The sequence below is a fragment of the Nuphar pumila genome, chromosome 6 (assembly GCF_984573655.1).
Source record: "Nuphar pumila chromosome 6, dmNupPumi1.hap1.1, whole genome shotgun sequence".
NCBI classification, from domain to species: Eukaryota; Viridiplantae; Streptophyta; class Magnoliopsida; order Nymphaeales; family Nymphaeaceae; genus Nuphar; species Nuphar pumila.
In genome coordinates, this window is record NC_143254.1 from 13,258,811 (window position 1) to 13,281,420 (window position 22,610).

The 22,610-nt window shown below is 39.1% G+C and overlaps 1 protein-coding gene across 1 annotated transcript; it reads right to left on the minus strand.

Annotated features, from left to right (window-relative positions):
- Window positions 1–916: 916 nt before the first annotated feature.
- LOC149834015 (disease resistance protein RUN1-like) lies at window positions 917–15,367 on the minus strand. Its single transcript, XM_090011181.1, has 4 exons — window positions 14,767–15,367; window positions 3,038–4,139; window positions 2,126–2,431; window positions 917–2,042 (listed from the first exon to the last, which is right to left on the minus strand). The coding sequence occupies exons 1-4, from the start codon at window positions 15,300–15,302 to the stop codon at window positions 1,266–1,268; spliced, it is 2,721 nt and encodes a 906-aa protein (XP_089867307.1). The 5' UTR covers window positions 15,303–15,367; the 3' UTR covers window positions 917–1,265.
- Between the last annotated feature and the right edge of the window lie 7,243 nt (window positions 15,368–22,610).

Genomic DNA, 22,610 nt, shown 5'->3' on the forward strand with positions numbered 1-22,610 from the left:
GGGCAAGGACATGTGCAATTGAAATTCAATGTTAAGGAACTACCCTTTCACCTACCAATGAATCGAAGAAACAAGGGCAAAAAAAGCAAAAGGATAAAACAACCACACACTAAAACAAGGATTTTACATGGTTCAGCAAAAACACCGAAAAATGACCAGAAAATTTAATTTTTTCTAAATATAGAAAAGGCATAAAACATAAAAGGATTTAGAAATTGTTAATATTGCATCAACATTGCAATATCTGAACTCAGGGGAGTTCGATGTTCCTAAGGCCCTGACTTTTCATAGAAAGGCTGGAAGTTTTGGATGCAGAGATGCAAATAAAGACAAACGGGGGCTCCGCTTGTCTGGCACGTCACCTTGTGTTGGGACGTTGCAGGTTCAAAACCCAATGGTATAGTTGTATAACTGGTAGGTGTCTGCCTAACCCCAGCTGGACTTTAAAAAAACCAAAAAAAAAAGAGACGCAAATGAAGCAGTTGAGGAAAAAAAACAAAGAAAAGAAAAAGAACTCCTTGCTCTAGGTCCAAGTGAAGTGACTGCCCGTTTTGTGCTCTGTTATAGGCAACCAATATTTTAAACCGCCTCCAAACACCTAAAAGCGAACAAGAGGATGGTGGAAATAAAAAGAAAGGCAACCAATATTCACAACATAGGCAATATTTTGAAAATATGGCATACTTTTGTATTTTATTGGGCATTAAGAATATGAAACTGAGATGCAACTGTTTAAAGAAATGCCAGAATGCATGAATATGCGAAGTGTTTAGAAAGCATAAGTAGAGACCACAAAACACCGATCGAAACATGTAGGAAACAAACTTTACACAGTTAAAACTTATGTGTTTATCAAATTGAGTTTTAAGCCTTTCATCCAAATATTCATTATACATGTTCTTATAATGAAAATATAGATTTTAAAGCAGGCAGAATTTATTTGACAGTAAAATCATAATTACAATGTACCAAGAAAAGCAACCTTCTTGGAAATTTTCAGAAGTGTGCAGTTTCACACTTACAAAGCAAGCTTCCAGAGAAGTGAGCTTCTGAAGTTTTAAGAAGCTTCTGGTAATAATAGTTATACGTAGCTGACAGAAAGAAAGGGAAATAGGAAAAAAAGAAAGAAATTGTTAACTTAAAACTACACTATCAAGGTTACCAAAGGCTTTATGAGTTATAAACAAGGTACAAGGCCATGGAGATTTTTGTTCACATCACCTATGAAAGGCCGCTTACCATTGCTTGACAGGCCTTCATTTTTGTTATTCAAAACCATAGGTCTTCAGTTTGTTGCATCCCACAGTCGAAAGTTTCTCAAGTTTGCCCAGTAACTGTAGAGATTCAGGTAGTTCTTGGATGTTAGTGTTGTCTAAGAGCAGCATAGTCAGATTCTTGGTATTGCCAATAGAAGCTGGTAATCTTACAAGTGATTTGCAATTCCTCAAGTCTAACACCTTGAGCTTGGTAAAAGCCCCCAATGAATCTGGTAATTCTGCTAGCGATGTACCTTTCAAATGAAGTGATAATAATGATTCAAGTCCACCAATAGAATCTGGTAATTCAGTAATCCCTTCACACCATTCAGCACTTAACATCTCGAGTTTCTTTAACGATCCTATGGAATCTGGCAGTCGTCTTACAGCAGTATTATCAATGAGAAGCTCCATCAGAGACACCATATTTCCCACTTTTTCAGGCAAGATTGCAAGTTTGGAGCATTTAGAGAGTCGAAGGATTTCGAGGGAACTCAATTGACAAATAGAATTTGGTAGTTCCTGCAAGCTGGAGCAGTTTGAGAGGTTGAGGATTTTAAGCGAGATCAGATGAGATAGAGAATCCGGGAGTCCCTTTAACTTGATGCAATCTTTCATGTTCAATGAAACCAAGCTCTTAAGATGCATGATGGACTTGTGAATTGTGATCAAGTTTCGACACCCATCAAGGATCAATTTCTCTATGCCTGGGAAACTAGAAAAATCAGACATGCTAGCGAGCTGAACACAAGCACAAAGATTGAGAACCTTTAGATGGTACAAGACCTATCAAAACAAAAGAAAGAAAATTTTATCAGCAGATGCATCCCAAATCGGAGAAATGAGAAAGAACTTAAATTTATACTCACCTGACTTTTTGACCAAAGAGACCTGCTCCACAGTTGAACAATCTTGCCATAGGAAAGGTCAAGGACAACAACATTTTGAAGATCTAAATCATTAGGCAGATATTTTAGAGGGCACCCATGCCACTGTATCCATTTTAACCCAGTAGATAGGTGGCTGAATTTCCCTAGAAAGCTTACATAATTGGCACTAAGCAACCTAAGGTTGGACATTGCTGCAAAACCTTTAGTGTTCACACACGCATTTGTCTTTCTATTTTTTCCCTCCTTGGCCAAATTAAGGATGATGCCTTCCACAATATCTGTTCCCTGAAAATAAAACATATAAATCAACATGTGCATGCACACAAACACATGCATACACGTGCAAAAACAAAATGCTGCAAAAAAATCAAAACAATCCCAACTATAAACAGTTTTCTGTTCCAAAAAGTAGCAAACACTTTCTCACATAAATAGTTATCTTTTCAAAGCAACCTGTGGTAGAAAGTTGTGATAAATACACGTGATAATTTGGATATCTTGAAAGTTTGACTTGCAATAAATATTTGCATCATCAGTCTTCAAGATTGTTAATGGATGCACTAGCTACCGAACAAAGTTGGTCTGTAAAAAAGCCTCATGTCCAGGCAGGATCTGGTTCAAATTCAACCTTAGGCCACCCTTAATTGATCGAACTTAGTCCAAGTCTGGAGTAGGAGAATTTGGTTTCAGGATCAAACTAAATCAGGTCTTAACTTGGACTTGGCTCTTATCACAATGGATTCCTGCCATGAAGCTTACTGGAATGATACTCGGCTGGGTCAAGCTGAGACTGTTCAGGTCAATCTCAGGCCAGAAATCCACATGAATGACAGCCCCAGTGAAAGTATGACAACCATTCGACAAACAGAATCTTATTCAAAAGGTCCTTACCTTTCCATTACTCAGTATGTCCATGATTTCTTCATGGATCCACAACCTACTGCGCTTATTCATTGGTTCTGATTCATCTTCTTGCTGAACAATTTCTCTCCCCATGTCTCGTAGCACATCAGGCATCTCCAACTGATCAGCATTATTTATTGTTATTAAAGACTTGCAAAGTAAGGTCTCGATATGTACATCTGGGATGAACCCACAGCTTTTCCATATGTGAAGGGCATCTTCTCTGTTCATTCCAACAAAAAAACACGCTGTGTCAAGAAAGATTCTCTTTTGATGAGGATGGAGTTTATCATATGCCGCTCTAAAGCATCCCACAGTATCTTGATCATGATCTTCATCCAAACGTCTTATCATGTCTTTCCATTGATTGGCATCTTTTCTGCATAAATAACAGCCTACAACTTCAAGATCTATGGGCGGTCGATCAGCTGAGTCTGCTCCTCTGGAGAGTTCTGCATACTTCTCCCTCAGTCGATGTCTGCCACGGGCATAACAACCAAAAAATTGGTGCATGTCATCATGCTTCAGATCTTCAACTTTGAAAATCTTATTTTCCTCTAATCCATGCTTTCTTATTAAATCTACATATCTTGTTGTGACGATAATTCTGCTTCCTGCACCAAACCAATCTCTATTTCCAGCCAATGCATCGAGCTGTTCTTTTTTGTCAACATCGTCAAGAATTACAAGCACTCTCTTGCAATAAAGTTTCTGTTTGATCAAATTCTTTCCTCCACTAATGTCATGCAAGTTTATTTGTTTCTCATTTAAAACATCACAAATCAGCTGGCTTTGGAGAGTGACAAGCCCACTTAACTGCATTGATGTTCCCTTTAGATCTGAAATGAAGGTGATACCGTCAAATTTGGAGAACATGCTGTTGTAAATAGCCTTAGCAACGCTTGTCCATCCAACGTGACCTAGGCCAAGTATTCCAATCATTTGAACATCACGGGCTGAACTAGTAAGGAGGTTTATCAGGTCTTCCACATGAGAATGGCATCCAATAGGGCAATCATCCAAAACCAAGGAAGATCTTTTTTCATTGACAACTGTTCCAACAACTTCTAAGATCATCTCTGAGAGGTCTCTGCAAGGAAAGCAACACAATCACAAGCTTTTACAGGTTATTTCATAGTGAAACAGATAAAGTTGGGAATACATGAGCTGGTTCGTACTTCATTCACTATTTATTCAAAGAAACAACAGAAGCCAGGAATAACAATCTGTTTCTCCATATTATTTCTGATTCTTGCCAGAATTGAAACTGTTTTGTTAAATTATGATGCAAGAAAGAATAATGTGAACTGTGAAGGAACACATGACAAGATGGAACCATGACCACACATGATAAGTTGGAACCATGACCTCTTCCCAGATCTCATATGCTCATACTCTGCAATATAATTATGACCATGATTAGGGAATGCGGTTTATCTAAAAGGAAATCATGCAAACCAATCATTTCCAGCCAATTATTTAAAAAATACAAAGAACTCAAGTAATTGGTGAGATAAAAAAAAATTATACAAGACATAATTAAAAGAAGTTTATTTTTAAGTTTAAAATGGAGCATACATGCAAAAAATGTAAAAATTGGGAGGTTAAGATGAAATATTTTGGAATTACACCTAATTTCATACTATTCACTTTTTATGCAGCTGACCTTATAATCTAACCTACCTGTTTAACAATCAGGACGTCCTGGTAAAACCTGCCCTGTATTTTTGTTACACTACCATAGATGGGTCTAACAAAGACAGATTTTGAAAAAATAACAATAATGATATTATCATCCATATTTGGCACACCATTGATCCCTTTAATACAAGAGGTGAACACTGAAGCACACTCTTACCACCATGAATCCTCTACAATCTTCAGATTCTGAGTAACACAAACTTTCTCATCAACCCTGTAAAATAACTAATTTTCACCATGATCATGATTCTTAATCTATATTCACTATCAACCAAACTGAAATCCAACTCTCTCTACCCAAAGTTCTGAGGCCTCCTATTTCAGTTATACTTGTCTAGTTGCTTCTATGTATTGCTCAGAGTCACCGGAAGCTTCATAGATAGGTTGGAAGCACGCTTCCCCGAAACTCGCTTTGGAAGAGCGAAACCCCTCGCTTTCCAAACTTGATAGGAATCTCGATTCTTCCACGCTTCTCCTATGCTTCCTGTTAGAATTGTATTTGTCTTGGATATGGATCCAATATGGGATCCATATCCGTACGTATGCTCCCCCATATGGGCGGTGGCATACTTGTAAATCTTGTAATGTTTTCATGTATTTTGTTTAGAGGAGGAAGATCCTATATATACATAATTAAAGAGGGACACAGACATTACGTGCCCTACTTTTCTCTCTCCTTTTGGCGTCTCCCTCCTCTCTTCCTTTCCTCTCTTCTCTTTTATTACTTTGATTTTCAGATTGAAGACTGTTCTCCAAAGCTTGAAGGCACTCTATCTTGAAGACTTATTGAGATTCTTACATGGTATCAGAGCGGAACGTCACCTGGTAATCCAAATCCCCAAATCTGTCTTCTCTACCCTAACCCTAAAGTCGTTATTTTTGCCGCCATTTTTTTTTTCTCATCTCCCTCGTTCGTAATACTCTACCTGCGTCAACATAGACGCAGAAATACCCAAACCCTAATACCTCTTTTTCTGTCTGCGTCAATATAAACACAGAAATACCCTAACCCTAATTTTTTTTTTCTGTCCACGTCAAAATATACTGTCTGTGTCTATTCTGATTGTTATTCTCTTGTGTTCTGTGTTCATCTTGGTGATTTTCTTTTATGCATACTGGTTTTTCATATGTGACCTCTTGCTAGAATCTCTGCCCTCCTTCCTGCATGCTGTATGTTGCTATCTTTCTGCTGTTTTCCTGCGTGCTATCCCTTTTTCGATTGCTTTCCGAACAACATATTCTCTGCTAGCATATCCGTCATCCTTTGCGGGTAATTTTCTGCTAGTTTCTTGTTGGGCTTCACAGCAGCACTGCTTTTCTCTGCTTCACGTCAAATGGTGCTTCTTTAATCTTACATTCCAGCATTATATCAGCACAACCATGTCTGCCCTCTCTTCGAGTTTCCTCTCCCAACTCATCTCCCAAAAGTTAACCCATTCCAACTATTTGACGTGGAAACGTCAAATAGTCCCTTTCATTAAAAGCCATTGTCTATATGGTCACATTGATGGCTCTACTCCAGTCCCGCCTGAATCGATTTTGTGTGAAACAAAGGATGCTACTAGTTCGGTGACTGCTACAGATAATATCCCTAATCCGGCATATGCCGTATGGATGGCACATGATCAGGCTTTAGTTGCTTATATTACTTCTACTCTCTCTGAAGAAGTGCTTGCAAGTATAGATGATGATATCTCAGCTTTTCAATTATGGAATATGCTTGCAAATACATACTCTCAAGTTTCAGAAGCTAGATATCTCCAATTGAAGCGTCAATTTCAAAGCATCAATAGAGGCTCCAGATCTGTACTTGAGTATCTCTATGAGATTAAAAATGTCAGCGATCAACTTGCCATTATTGGTCATCCTATTTCAGACAAGGATAAAGTTCAGCAGGCCCTCAGTGGACTAGGGTCAGAATTTGATATATTTTGCACTGCTCTAGAGGTTCTTCCTACTTTACCCTCTTTTGAAGACTTAAAGGCAAAATTGATCCAGCATGAGGCTAGTAGAGTTCACAGGCATGATGCTTCCCTTTCTACTTCACCTAGTGTTTTAGTTACTTCTACACATGGTATGTCAGGACAACGTGCACATACTTGGGCTCACACATCCGGCCAAGGAAAGGGTATTCTTCCTACTCCTCAGGGCAGTACTCCTGTTAACATGCCAAAGCGTATCCCTACATGTTTCTATTGCAACAAGAGAGGACATGTTAAATCTGAATGTTGGCACAATCCTCAGAACAAAGCCAAGGGAGGTCGACGTGATCACAGGCCAACCCCCTCTACCACTTCTAGATCGTCTTCCTTCTCCTTCACGCCCGATGCACAACAACTCCTAATGACAGCTAGGTCCAACCTGAATCTCAAGTAAAATGATGATGGTGTCTGGTATGTGGATTCTGGTGCTGCCGCCCATGTGACAGATGATGCAGGTAAACTCTCTAGTGCTTCTCCATATTTAGCAAAAGGTTCTGTAGTTACAGGTGATGGCACTCATCACAAAATTACTCACATTGGAAATGCATATGTTTCTTTGCCGCATACTTCTCTTCCTTTACACAATGTTTTAGTTGTCCCTAATGTCAAGAAAAACATTATTTCAGTATCTAAACTCATTGATGACTCTTCCTCATCAGTTGAATTCACTCCTTCCTCTGTTTTTGTCAAGGATCCTCTCACCAAGACGATATTCGCTGAAGGAACTCGTGAAGGCAACATGTACGTCCTCAAAGAAGCTCCTCCAGTGTCCAAGTCCAGTCCACCTGTTTCCTTTCCTATTAGTCCGAATGAAGTTAATTTGACTCAAATTGATATGCCCTCTGTTTGGCATAATCGATTAGGCCATTGTAGTCATTCTTTTATTTCTAGTCTTGTTATGGATGGATTGTTGCACAAATCCAGTTTGAGTCCTGTTAATAAGTCAGGCATGTGCTCAAGTTGTCAACTTTGTAAGAGTCATGCCCTCCCTTTTAATTCCATCAATAAAAGAGCTTCTAAATTGTTTGAGACGATTTACTCTGATGTTTGGGGACCAGCTCCTGTCTCATCTTCTTCCGGCAGTAGATACTATGTCATTTTTGTTGATTCTTTTTCTCGCTATACATGGATACACTTCATAAAACACAAGTCTGAAGTGTTCCATCTGTTCACTCAATTTCATGCCCTCATTCAAAACAAATTTTCATCCAACATAGTGCATTTTCAATGTGATGGTGGTGGTGAATATTTATCATCTGAGTTTACTGAATACTTGCTAAATCATGGCATCACTAGACAGATATCTTGTCCACACACACCACAGCAAAATGGCATTGCAGAACGCAAGCACCGGCACATTGTAGAGACTGCCTTAAGCATGCTCCATGACACTGATCTCCCTATGACTCTATGGACTGAGGCATTTCACACGACTGTTTATGTTATAAATCGATTGCCTTTAGCTCTTCTCGCAGGGAAATCTCCTTTCTTCCTTTTGAATCATGAGCATCCTAAGTATGATGAGCTTCGGGTTTTTGGATGCATTTGTTATGTTCATGTTGATTCCAGCCTCCGGAACAAACTTCAAGCTCGGGCTGTTATGTGTCAGTTTGTGGGCTATGCAAATCATTATCGAGGCTATAGGTGCTATAATCCCCTAACAGGTCGTATACATATTTCAAGACATGTTGTTTTTGATGAACTCAGGTTGCAGTTTCACACTTCTTCTAAGGCTCTTCATGATTCAACGTCCAGACTGTATGATCCATGGTTATGTGCTGATATCTTAGGCGATGGGATTCAACCGACCACCTTCCCAGCCCCTTATGACAGTACTTACATTGAAGCAGATATGTCTGATGCCCAGATGGATGATCCTCCTTTAGACAGGTTTTCTGGCTTGGTTTATTCTCATCGCACTCCTGCCTCTACTACTGATTCTGCCATTGTTCCTTCCCATCCACGAAGGTCCACTCGAGTGAGGCATCCCGTGGATAAATGGGTAAGCTATGACACTTTCACTTTGGATTTTCAGCTTTTTATGACCAGTTTGCATAAACAGACTGAACCAAAGTGTTATTCTCAAGCCTCTAAAAATTCCCGTTGGATTGAAGCTATGAATGAAGAAATGGAAGCCTTGAATGAATGTCAAACATGGGAAGTCGTTCCACGGCCAAAGGATAAGAATGTTGTTGGGTCTAAATGGGTTTATAAAATCAAATATAAACCAGATGGCAGTATTGATAGGTATAAAGCTCGACTTGTGGCTAGAGGTTTCACTCAACAACATGGCGAAGATTATGATGAGACTTTCAGCCCTGTTGTTAAAATGAGTACCATTCGAGTTATTCTTTCTCTTGCAGTTACTCTTGGATGGCCATTACATCAACTTGATGTCAAAAATGCATTTCTTCATGGTTTCCTCAAAGAGGACGTTTACATGGAACAACCTCCAGGATATGCTACTAATGATTCTAATTTATGGGTATGCAAGTTGCACAAGTCATTATATGGGTTAAAACAGGCTTCTCGTTCATGGTTTGAAAGGTTCTCCCTTCACATTCAAGAAGCTGGTTTTCAGAAGAGTGCCCTTGATCATTCTCTATTTATCTATCACAAAGGAGGGATCACTACTTGGTTATTGATATATGTGGATGACATAGTTCTCACGGGTAATACTTCCTCTCACATCGTTCAAGTCAAAGAGGTGTTAGAACAACACTTCAAAATGAAGGATCTCGAGGACCTCAGATACTTCTTGGGTGTTGAATTAGACAGGACTAATGACTCTTTCACTCTTTCCCAACACAAGTATGCCCTTGATATTCTCACCTCCTCTGGTATGACTGATTGTAAGCCCATTAACACGCCCAGCATTTTGCATGCAAAGTTGAACGTTTCAGATGGCAGTCCTGCATATCCTGATCCGACCTTTTATCGCAGTATTGTTGGGAAACTTCAATATCTGACATTCACTCGGCCCGACATTGTATATGTTGTCAATCAAGTTTCCCAATTTATGCATGCTCCCACAGACACTCATATGGAAGCTGTCAAGCGTATCTTACGTTATCTCAAGGGAACTATTGGCGATGGACTTACTTATAAACGCATGTCTCCTACTGTGGATGGTCATATTATCTCTACTTACACTGATGCTGATTGGGGAGGCGACCTTGATGAACGCCGATCTGTTTCTGGCTATTGTGTCTTTCTCAATTCTAACCTTGTCTGTTGGAGTAGTCGCAGACAACGCGCCATTGCAAAATCCAGCACAGAAGCTGAATATAGGGCCATGGCTGCTGGCACTGCTGATGCTACTTGGCTTCGTCACCTCCTTGGGGAATTATCTCTTCCTATTGCTCAGTCTTCCGTGTTGGTTGACAATCAGAGTGCCATTAAAATTTCATTCAATCCCATACTTCACAGTCGTACCAAGCATATTGAGATTGATCAACATTTCATCCGTCAGAAAATAGAAGATGAGGAAATCTCCCCTGCATATATACATACTTCTGAGCAAGTTGCTGATCTTTTCACCAAAGGACTCACTGGATCACTGTTTTGGCATTTGAAGAACAAGTTGGGCATGATGAAAACTCATGCACAACTTGAGGGGGGATGTTAGAATTGTATTTGTCTTGGATATGGATCCAATATGGGATCCATATCCGTACGTATGCTCCCCCATATGGGCGGTGGCATACTTGTAAATCTTGTAATGTTTTCATGTATTTTGTTTAGAGGAGGAAGATCCTATATATACATAATTAAAGAGGGACACAGACATTACGTGCCCTACTTTTCTCTCTCCTTTTGGCGTCTCCCTCCTCTCTTCCTTTCCTCTTTTCTCTTTTATTACTTTGATTTTCAGATTGAAGACTGTTCTCCAAAGCTTGAAGGCGCTCTATCTTGAAGACTTATTCAGATTCTTACACTTCCCACACGTTTCTTCCTTGCTTCCCTACATGATTCCTATATGCTTCTCTCATACTTTTTTTTATTTTTTTCATGTGCTTCCTTTCACACTTTCCGCTCACTTTTCACGTACTTTTTTTAAATTGGCAACATCATTTCTAGATTTTGAGAAGATTTTAATTCTTACACAACGAAATCACAAAAATTAAGGATAATAATTTTATTTTTATTTTTTTCTCCTTTGATTTGTATTTTGCTTCCCATTTGATCCATTATCACTTCCTCTTTTATTCCTATTTCACTTTTAAATTGATTCATCGCTTCCCGCTTCTTATAAATTTTAAAATATCTCGCTTCTCACTTGTGCTTCTCGTTTCATTTTCTGCTTCCTAGTCTGGTAACCTTGGCATGTTCTACATATCCGGTTTTGCAATCTGATTTTGCTAGTTTTTAGATCAGCTAAAATTGAATATTCTTTAAATAAATTTGTGTCCGTCCACATTCTCTTTTCATGATTGCCACTTTTATTTTTGTCAAACATTAAGCTGAAATTTGTTGATTAATCAGCAACAGTGCTACTGATATAAGGTCCTTAATAACAAATGTTGATACCAAGAAATCAGCCACTCCACTCTGTATGACAGAAATACAATAGACGTATTATGCACCTGGCATGAAAATGACTAAAAGAGAGCTTGCAGGGCTCCTCTTTTGTTTCAAGAAAATTGTACTGGGCATACAGAATCATGAACAAATGAATTCTTCATAGAATTCAGATGACAGACCATAAGCCTGATTCATGTGTTACTAACCCCAGGTTGACATAGAAATGGAGAATAGCATATCCCTCCATGATAATTTCATCAGATCTTTTGTCTACAATGTTCTTTGCTATTGACATTTTATCCTAGACATTTTCTTTGCTATTAACTTGTCCACAGTCAACAGAGTGGACATCTATCATAAGCCATATAACTAAAGTAGAACAGATATTGCAATATCTCAATCAGAAAAATCAAGTTCTCGTATATAAGGGCCAAATTCTGCATATTTTCCATCTCTGAGGCAGACTTTGTGTGTTCAGAAAAGAAAAACATCACTACATCAGTTATGGAATGGCTGAATCTTCTGCAACCAAAGACATAAAAGAAACAATTTGGATATGCAATTTCCTGATTGAATTTGGAATTTGTAACATGCCTATCATGATTTTCTATTGTTCTGTGACCTTTGTCTGGCTATTGCTGTATTACTAATTTCCACAACGAAAGTAAACACTTCGGTAGTTAATTTTACCATCTTTAAAATAATGTAACAAAGGGGAAATCCACCTGCTGTACTTCCTCCTGAAAAACGATTTTCAATCACATAAACACATATTTGAATCCAAGATATTTTTCCTTCGAAAGCATTTTCTTTATATAGGGTTCATATCATGCACACCCAAGAAAGACCCCCATGCCAGGTGGGAAATTTTGTACTTAGATGGCTCATCATGCTGCTTTGCATTATAAATAACAATGACAGTTTCACATCGTTCTACTTGTGAAATTTAAGTAATTGCATGCAGCTAAGAATTTTGAACTAAAAGATAAGTTTTAGCATATTTTTTCAATATGACAATGTGCATTAGAATTTGTCATCCAATGAGCATGCCTAGTGTGATATTTTAATTTAATTGCTTGCACTACTGTGTCACCGAAACATTCTTAATAATGAGCCCCACCATATAAAGCCACTGGTCATTATTTCTTATATTAAACTCAAAACCACATTCAAGAAGATCCCCGGCTGAGTTTACCATTTCACCGTGTTGTTTCCAAGAGTGAGAGGTTTTGAAAATGAGACAAAACGAGGATGGAACCCACACTTACTCACTGGAAACTTCTTACAAAACTTAAGAACAGTTGCCGCATTCATATAAACTTGTGTATCTCTTCTTTGACCCAGGTCTTAAAGCACATTTTCAGTCTACAGGTTCAACCAGTGTGTCTAGACAGTGATCTGTCAAGAGTATCAAGACTTGGATGGTTAGGCTATTTGAATAGTGATTTCATCAACAGGAATAAATGCCTTTCATGTATTTTCCTTTTTAATGATGTTTATCTGGTTGGACCCAGAGCAACATAGCTTGGGCCATTAGGCATTGGGTCCACCAATAGGACAGGCCTTACTCACAAACATTGTAAACCATGTTCCTGCCGATCAGGGGTTACATAAGTGAAGACTGCCGCACATAGAGTTGCAGCAAATCACATTACTTGGTGGAACTTCACCGTAGGATGCATACAATACAGAGATGTACATAGTATGTAGATCCCCTAGCTCTTCAATACACCCCAACACATGTATGGACCATATGGTTATTGATTGCAAAATCTTCTTGATAAATCACAAATCCTTTATTAGAGAGGTAAATAAGTCTGACTCTGACATGATCTAGATTCTAGAAGCAATTGAATTAAGGGACTCAAACTCAGCATGGGAGTAATTCAACCAAATCCTATCTAGATAGGTCTATCCTAATCTTTTCTGTTTTTCTGGGGCACAATATATCTCAGTTTCATACTAGAAAGGAATTTCAGAAACACCCCCAGAGCTAAACTGTTATCTATCAAAATGTAATCAAGATTACCAATCAGACATTTGACAATGTCATAGACTACTACGTAGTTCCTATGCTTAATACCTTTATGATTACATCACCACAGAATTGCTTGTTCATTCTCTTTCTTCTATGGAGGACAGTTTGTCCCCCACCATTGCAAATTCCCCAACATTGCTTTGTCCCAAACCTTGCATGCAGTCTCCACACATTTCCCAGTTCTAGACTTTGACAGCCAGAATTTCAGAGACTGCCTTATCTACTGCTTGATGAATTAAAACTGATGGCTTCTTTTTCTTTCTTCTGCACTGAATTATGGACTCTGTTACTAGATCAGTTAGATAAGCATAAACCTTAACACTGTTTAACAATCTCATATATCAATAATTTCGTGTAACACCATCAGACCAAATCAAAGCTTCCAATCAAATTCTCCAACAAAGGTTTGGAACTTTGGATTAAGTTGTATGTTGCCAATTTTTTCATGTAAATTTTACTACATTAATTGTGGGTGTCCTCCATAATGCTTTAGACCTTTTTAAATGCAAAATCACTTGTTGAACATGATGAGTTAGTGTACAGAGAGTTTTGGAATTTGTGCCCTCCTATCTCGCTCTTCGACCTATTTGCCATTCTGACAACCAAGAGAACAAATTCCAACAAATTGGTGCTCTCTGTCATGTAAAGCATCATCATGATGATCATCATCATCAGGCCTTACCATGGGCATATTCCGTACAAGATGCTCTTGAACAGGCATGGGCTGGTAAGGCTTCATTACCCAATACCATCCTTTCGGGTGCTACTGCTCTTGGGACTTCACATTCTTCTGGTTCGAAGGCAAAGTGCCTGTGCAAAACATGGAACAATGAGAGGCTTCATTTCGGATCTACGTTGAAGTAAAGTATCATAGTAATTCTATTCTAAGAACTGAACATGAAGAGATAAAAAGCATATTTCTCTTCCTAAACAAGTGTTCACTATGTTCACGTAAGGTATCATACTGATAATAATTTCAGACGAACTGATCCTGGAGAGGACGAAAACATATTTTTCTTTTTAAGACGAGTTTACTTCACAAAAGGATAAAAAATCGATCCTTCAAATTAACAAAATGAAAAATGAAAATCAATTACTTTTGTTTTCCTGGAGCTGGCAAAAAAACTAGAGAACAAGCATGGAGTTTCACGCATCTGCTTCTATTGCTTGATGAATTATTAGGAGAATGCCTAAACACAAATCATAAAATTGCCAATCTGAGAGAGAGAGAGAGAGAGAGAGAGAGAGAGAGAGATTCTTTTTTCTTTTTTTCTGGAGTTGGAAAATAAAATACAGAATGAACATGGGGATTTTACATATTTACTCTTTCCTTTGAAGGAGATATTTGCTCCTACTTATATTTTTGATGAATTGTTCCTAATCTTATCGTTTGAAAAATTGCTAATAACATGTCAAAACACAACACATATAAGAGAGAGAGAGAGAGAGAGAGAGAGAGAGAGATTCTCTACTGATATTTATCCTCCGTGGCACCGAAAACGTAGCCAGAGACCTCCCCAGCCTCCCTCAACGCTTCCCTCCATTCCTTCACCTTCTCTTCCCCCAAATCCTCCGAATGCTTCTTGAAGGCCGAGGCGAAGGGCCCCGCCTGCTTCTGAACGTCCAGAGGGTCGACGTTGTAGAAGACGGGAATGATCAATCGACCACACTGGACGATGGTGGCGATCTCCCGAAGGCACCATCTTGACTCCGCGTAGCCTTTCGAGAAGATGGGTACGAAGATCTCCGACGCGTCGATCGCCTCCCGAAATCCCTCCGTATCCCTAGCCTTCTCCAACTCTTCGCTGCCCAAGAAGGTCCGGATTCCCCTCTTGCTGAGGGCGTGGTAGAGATGGTCCGTGAAGGTCTCGCGCGTGTCGGCGCCCCTGAAGCTCAGGAACACGTCGTAGTCGAAAGGAGACGACGATGAAGAAGAAGAAAAAGATGAGGAAGCTGGGGAGGAAGGTTCCGACCATTTCTCTTGCACCATCTTCTTATTCTTCTTCATGTCTCTGCAATGGATTTGTGGAATCGGTAGATCTGCTTTTCGTCAAGCAAAGACTTCGCTATAGCGACAGATACGTGTCAACAACCTCTATTATTTTGAGTGACGCACTGGCTCACTGCACGTCGATGTCCCGTCACCGAATAAACAACGCAAAGAAAATGTATTTGGTGAAACGCATCGGTCTGAGAGTGGTTGATATGAAAAGGAGAATTAATGAAACACAGCGTTGTCGTTGTCGTTGTCGTTGTCGTTGTCGTTGTCGTTGTCGTTGTCGTTGTCGCTGGGGACCACCAACCCCACCCCTCTGTGGGTTTAGCTTGTACTTAGGGGTAGGGATGGCAGTGGACCGGGGGACAACGGGGCTTCGCCCCGCCTCGCCCCGTTTATATCGGGGATGAAGGGCATAAAACGGGAGTTGAGGCGGGGATGAAGGTTAAAATCTACCCCCTGCGGAGATGGAGTCGGGGATGGACTTTAGGTTTTTCTCCGCCCCTCCCCATCTCCGCCTAGCCCGGCCCCCTCCCCCATTTAAGGAATGACTATAAACTAAGGAGAAACGGGGCTCCGCCCTGCCTCGCCCCCATTTGAATAGGGAATGGAAGCGAGAGTGGAGGTTAAAATCCATCCTCGTGCGGGGATGAATGTTCGAATTTTGAAACGGGGCGGGGTGAAGACCTTGTCCCCAGTCCCGGTCAACTGCCATCCCTACTTAAGGGTGTCAACGGGTCGGGTTTGGTTTGAACTCAAGTAAATTAACACAATTTTTGGGTACTATATCAGGTATGAACCTTGGTCTAACTGGGTTCATTATAAGAAAAATTATATCTGAATCCAATAAAAATGATATGAACCAGACCATACTCGATAAAACCATATTTTTTATTATTTTTACATTAAAAATTTATAGGTCATAATGGGAACTTGGGTCGACTCCAGGTCTGGTATAAAATTTCACAAACTATAATAGAGTCCATATATTAATCAAACTTTCAGGTTCGAACCCATGTCTTAATCCGGTCTTCTTATTTATCATCATACCTGAACCCTATACGGTTTGGAGTTTACGTAAACCCGACCCGTTGACACACCTACTTGTATTGAGCTACGGCAGAGAGGGGTGGGGGTTAGTGGTCCCAAGGGCGTAGCTAGGGGGGGCAGGACTGGGCTGTAGCCCAGTCCTGCCTCCCGAAACAGTTAATTTTTTTTGTTTTTTTTTAAAAGCCCAGTCCTAGCCCAGCCCTGATTCCATATGAAATAGATTTTTATCCATTTTTGTAGTTCAGTCCTAGCCCAGCCCTGACTGCAGCAAATAGTTTGATTTGTCCATATGAAATAGATTTTTATTAATAATTGTAGCCATTTTTATTTTATCTCAAAAAAAAAATTTTGGGGGCGCTGCCCCCGACTATCGCACCCCTGAGTGGTCCACAACCCTGGGTGACATTTTCAGCTTTTCATTAAATCCCCTCCCGGTCGGGTGGGTAAGGGAACCTTTGGCACGTGATGCCTGAAAAACATGGTTGAAAAATCTACATGGAGTAGATTTTTGAAAACCAGGTTTTTGGAGAGCCAGGTTTTCTCAAAACTTGGGTTCTCGAGATCCAAGGCCTACTCACATTAACTCAGCTTGTTATTCTTACGGTTACTTTTCTAACAAGTAAATTCATGGTGCACCCTCTACCCCAAGAGAGTCGCCCCGTTTAAAGGCTTGTCACTCGTAAGAATGAAACCCCAACCACCTCTCGACCTTCCACTGCACCAAGCCCCTTGAGGCTCACTATTGTCTAGGGTTGGAAAATAAATTGAGCAGCTCACGTGTAGGCTCTGGTCACCTCCTCTTGTACTCATGAATGAGTTGCGAGATGACAAGTCAAGACACGAGCGGATGGTTGAGCATGAATGAGTTAATCTTGTTCGGTAGGTTTGTGGTAGTAACAGAGGATGGGTCATGGGTTCAAAACTCAAGACACCTACAATAAAAGTTAATCTGAGTCTGTCATCGATAATTTCATGATTAATTAAATTTAAGCAATGGCTTGTGAGAGTGCCTAACCTCTAGAATTCAAAAAAATAAGTAGCCAAGTCTCCAACGCTATTTCCTTGACACATTTGCTTTTTATGGATGAATTATTAGTGTTTGGGGAGGCTACCTAAAAAAAATATATGAACACTATGGGTGATTTTAAAGTGCTTTGGGAAAATCTCAAGGCTGAAAATGAACGGATGCAGAGCCATATTTTGGTTCTTCCCAGCAGGATGATGCAAAGGAGGGCATTATTTATTTTTTACTGTGATATAATATTTCTACCACGGTTTTACATTTCTTATAAATTTTTAAAATGCGAAAAAAATATATAAATGGTTGGTAAGGATATTTCAAAAATTTATTTGGGAAAGAAACTTGAAAGGATGAAGTTCCAGGTCCTTGGTGGGTTGGGAGGTAATCTTTCAACCATTGGAGTTTGGTAGGTTGGGTTTACGCAATCTCCATCGTTTTAATATGGCTCTCTTTGCAAAAAATGGTTGTAGTTGATTTGCAAGGAAGGAAGGAAAAGTTGTTATGCGTGCCTGAGTGTTAACAACATGAAAATTAAACTGGTCTGAAAGCAATCAGCGTAATTTCAAGCGTTTGAAAAGAAGTCCTGATTGTCTTCCGACTCAGTTGAAGTGGGAGCTATTGTATAGGGTTTGCAAGAAATGGCTGAATCAGGACTTTCATTGGATTGATTCTAATGGATTTTCTGGGTTAGGATCTATACACTCCATGATGTTTTTGTTTATCCTTTCTGTATTTGGAATTAAAGGGGATGGTACCTCATTACTCCTTCAATTTATGTACTTTGCTTACTACTTATTCAATATATAAAAAATAAAAAATAAAATGCTTGTATCTTTGTCTGCTAGTTGTGGTTGGTTATCATGTCAGATATATATCAAGAATATTTTTTGATATAGTGATCTTGATAAAGATATTTATATAAAGCAATCGATAGATTTTGTTGATTGTTCTCATCCTAAGTATGCATGCAGAGTTAGGAACGCAAACTATGGTCTTAAGCAAACACCCAGAGCATGGTACAGGGAAATGACATAATACCTATTATTTTATGGTTATGTTATTTCTTGTGCTGACTCTAGCATTTTTTTGAAATAGGGTACTGCTATAGTTCTTTATATTAATGATCTTATTGTGACTGTGACCAGTGAAAATTCACATGAGATTCAGTTGATTAGTGATTGTCTATTCATTTTGAGATGAAAGATTTGGGTGAATAAAAGTATTTTCTATGCATGGAAGTGACTAAAGTCAAGAATGACTATTTTCTTAACCAAAAGAAATATGCATGTGATTTGGTTTACAAGTATAGTGCATATGAATGGATGCAAATTTATGAAAACGCCTATGAAACCTAATTTAAAGCCAAGTAAAGATCAAGGGAAGCTGTTAGAAGATCCTACAATGTATAAGCATATAGTAAGAAAGCTTATATACTTGACTTACTCAACCTGACATATCATATGAAGTTGATATTATGAAACAGACTATATACAAGATCCAAGGAGAACTTGTTTAGATATTATGAGGATTGTCATATAGAATGCTTGCGATTTTGGTAGATGCAACAAACAACACTACATTTCTAGCATCATCTATCAAAAGAAGTTGGATATTGTTTGTATCTAGGAAACAAAGATATGCACGAGCCCTGTTGTTCATTCATGGACAACATTTGGAGAGGTATTGTGGATACTATTGTTGCAAGGGGCGCATGTCATGCGTGCTATTGTGGATACTATTGTTGTGTTTGATCACTCGTTCATTTGGTTGTCTTGGGGGGAGGTGAGACCACACTCTTGGTGGATTTTGCATGGAGCTTTGGTGGCTCCGAGAGCATGGCCTATTGGGCCTCATTCATTAATGGTGGAACTTGGCCCCATGCTCGCCCGGGAAGATGGGCTCCACAAAAGTTGAATTCTAAGCTCGTATTTGTACAAGAAAAGTTGATAGAATGGAACAAGAGTAAGTGTGCAGCAAAATTTTAGGATTTAAAGGAATGGGAAGCTCAATTTTGGATGCTCCAATAAAGGAAAGAAAGCATACTAGATCAGGTGTTAAAGGTCTTGGACCTGAAAAGAGAGAGGGAAATGCTGGTTCATAAAATTAGTGAATGGTGGACTCAGGAAGATATATAAAGGAGGTGGCGAGCAAAGGCACATTGGCTATGATTTGAGGAACTCAACACCCATTACTTTCATATGTGCACATCTACCAGGCGAAGGGTGAATGGCATTCGGTCTATGGTGATTGGGGGGATGCATGCTCGAAGGTGGTCTTATTCCTCCTAGTGTTTCGAACTATTTTAAGAGTTGTTTCACTAGTGCCATTACCACTAAATATGATATATAAGTTATGAACTTCAAAACCATAGATGAATATGGTCGGTCTATGATTTCAGGGTTATTCTCAATGGAGGAAATTAAAATGGTGATTTGTTCATTATCTAATTGTAAAACACTTGAATTGGATGAGTTCCTCATAGAATTTTTAGAGAAAATTGGGACTGCATAAAGAAATTGTTTCAATTAATGAATGAATTTCACTCTAATGCAAAGGTGCCCGGGATCTTGAGTAGGTGCTTGCTTATTCTTATTCCTAAGGACTCAAAGGCCTAATGAAATTGATAGATATAGGCCCATTTCATTAGTGGGTTTGATCTTTAAGATTATCACAAAGTCCCTAGCTGTGAGAGTAAAGTCGTTCATCAATCAACTTATTTCAGTTTTACAAAGTGCTTTTATATTGGGAAAGCGGCTATACTAATCGTGCATAGTTGCACATGAAGTGATACATCCGATCAAGCTCTCAGGTACAAAATCATTTAATTTGAAAATCGACCTTGAAAAAGTGTTTGATTCTCTTGATTGGATTTTTTTTTTTTTGTTGTTTCTTATAAAAAATGGGATTTGGTGGGGAAATTAACTTTTTAGATTGAGGGGTTACTCGATGTCACCTCCATCGTGGTGACCATCAATGGGGAAAAAGAGATACCATTCAAACATAAGATGGGTCTGTGGCAGGGGGACCTCCTTTCACCTATCCTTTTCATTTTGGCTATAGAGGCATTGTCGATGATGCTAAACTTTGTGGAAACCAAACACAAATTTCATGGTTGTAAGGCCTCTAACAGTATCACCATCTCCAATTTGTTAATTTTTTATGGCTTTTTGGTGTTTGAGGAGGCATCAGAGTCAAAACATTTCAGCACTTTGGATTATTCTAAGGTGTTTCGAGGAGGTTTCTGGGTTGCACATGAATAGTGGCAAAAGTCGGGTATTGGTTTTAAATGACTCCTCTGGCGAGCTACAAAGTCGAGCCTCAAAAAATTTTAACTGTGAAGTAGGCTCTCTTCCTATGAACTACCTTGGTCTACCACTACACTTGGGGAGTGTCGAGAGAAATGTATTGGGGTTTAGGGTGGAGGATCGTATCCATGAAAAAACCCAAACATGTGCAACTCATCTTTTATCAAGGGCGGGTAGGATCAATTTTGGTAAACTTCAATATTTCATGTATGGTACTTCACTTTCTACAGTTTTTTAAGATGACAAAAAGGTTCAAAAACCACTTGCTTGTAATTTTCCAAAGGTTCATTTGGAATGGAAAAACTTGAAGGGAATGCGAAACCATTGATGTGTTGGTCGGAAATTTCTAAACCATTAAACCTTGATGGGTTGGGGGGTGCACAGCCTTTGAAGATTTAATTTGACACTTGTGGTCAGATGGCTATGGTTGATTAGTAGAAAAGAGAGAATATTGAAACTTATTTTTTTCAGAAAAATATGATTTAACGGATTGACATGAGAATTGGTCAGAAAATTATAAATAGCAAAAAGGATTGGGCATTTGGAAGGGGTCAATCAAGTCGGATGGCTAGTTTAAGGCTTCATTTCTATATCATGTGTTGGACAATCCATCGGCATCTTGGCTTCCCAAAAAGTCATTGTGGTGGGGGGCAGGGGGGTTCCACTTTGGAGCTAATGCTATAGGGAAGGGTGAACATAGAATTGAGATTGAAACACAAGGATATTCATCTCGCAAGCCAGTGCATCTTATGTGTGAGTGAAGTGGAGTCATTGCAGTACCTTTTTTAGGATTGTGGGTTCATCTGTGCTATGCTAAATCAGGCCTCAAGTGATCTACAATTGAGATGGGGCAATATTGCATTCTCTAGTGAACTTGTTATTGTGAGACATTTGGAGTCATTAGGAAAACGATAGAAGTTTGTTTGGCATGTATGGATACTCACGGCATGGAAATTGTTATGGATAGAATACAACTAGCGTATTTTCATGGGTTTGCATGGTCACCTTGAAGGTATTCTAATTTAGCTTAGGTGAAAAGTTTCTGAGCGAGCTCATCGCAAATGACCATGAGCCAACCCATTGAATGGATCGGTGCTCGCCAAAAAAAAAAAATTAGATTAAAAAAAATGGATCCAAATTTGAGAATAAAGGGAGAGATATAGGGTCCACTCTTTAAGTTGCATGCCTTTCTACCTCTGCTGAGTAGGGATCAACTGCACCAGGAGCTTGAAATCTTCAATATCGGGTTTTCATCTTGTGAGTGATCGTACTTCATATGCAAATCTTATAAAATAAATAAGCTTGATGGTGCCATCACCAAGGCTAACAAAAATATGAAATACAAATAAATATATGTTAAAAAATACATGTTTTTAAATAATAAAATAAATAAAATAAAATATATAAAAGAAATTGAATCTCACCTTGGGCTTAGGTAGCCTTTTTCTATGATCATGATGAGCATGGTGGAACTCGAGCAACACTCAGGTTAGCCGTGGACTTCAGGCTAGGTTAGGTAGTCTTAGCTAGGCTAGACCTACTCAAACGATTTTAGGGTGCTAGGTTCTAGAATGCTAAGGTGAGGAAGAATTTTTGTAGGGTAAGGATGCTTCTAGAACTGTAATAACCGCAATTTTCCATAAAAAAAAATTAGTATTTTAGGCGTAATATGGGCGGATCTGGGCACGGATCCAAGTTTCGGATCCAGAACCCATACTTAAGTGATACCCCTTATACATATAATATCAATATACGTAAATAAGAAAATAAATAATATATATCATTAAGTGGGGTTTTGGATCCAACTATGGATCCACATTTTTAAACAAGACCTAGATCCAACACGTTGTTGGATCCCAAGTGTGGGTCGCGATTCGGACCCGGCCCACACCCTGTAAAACTTTAATACAGGGAGGGATTTAAAAGGGGGGGGGCAACCCGATA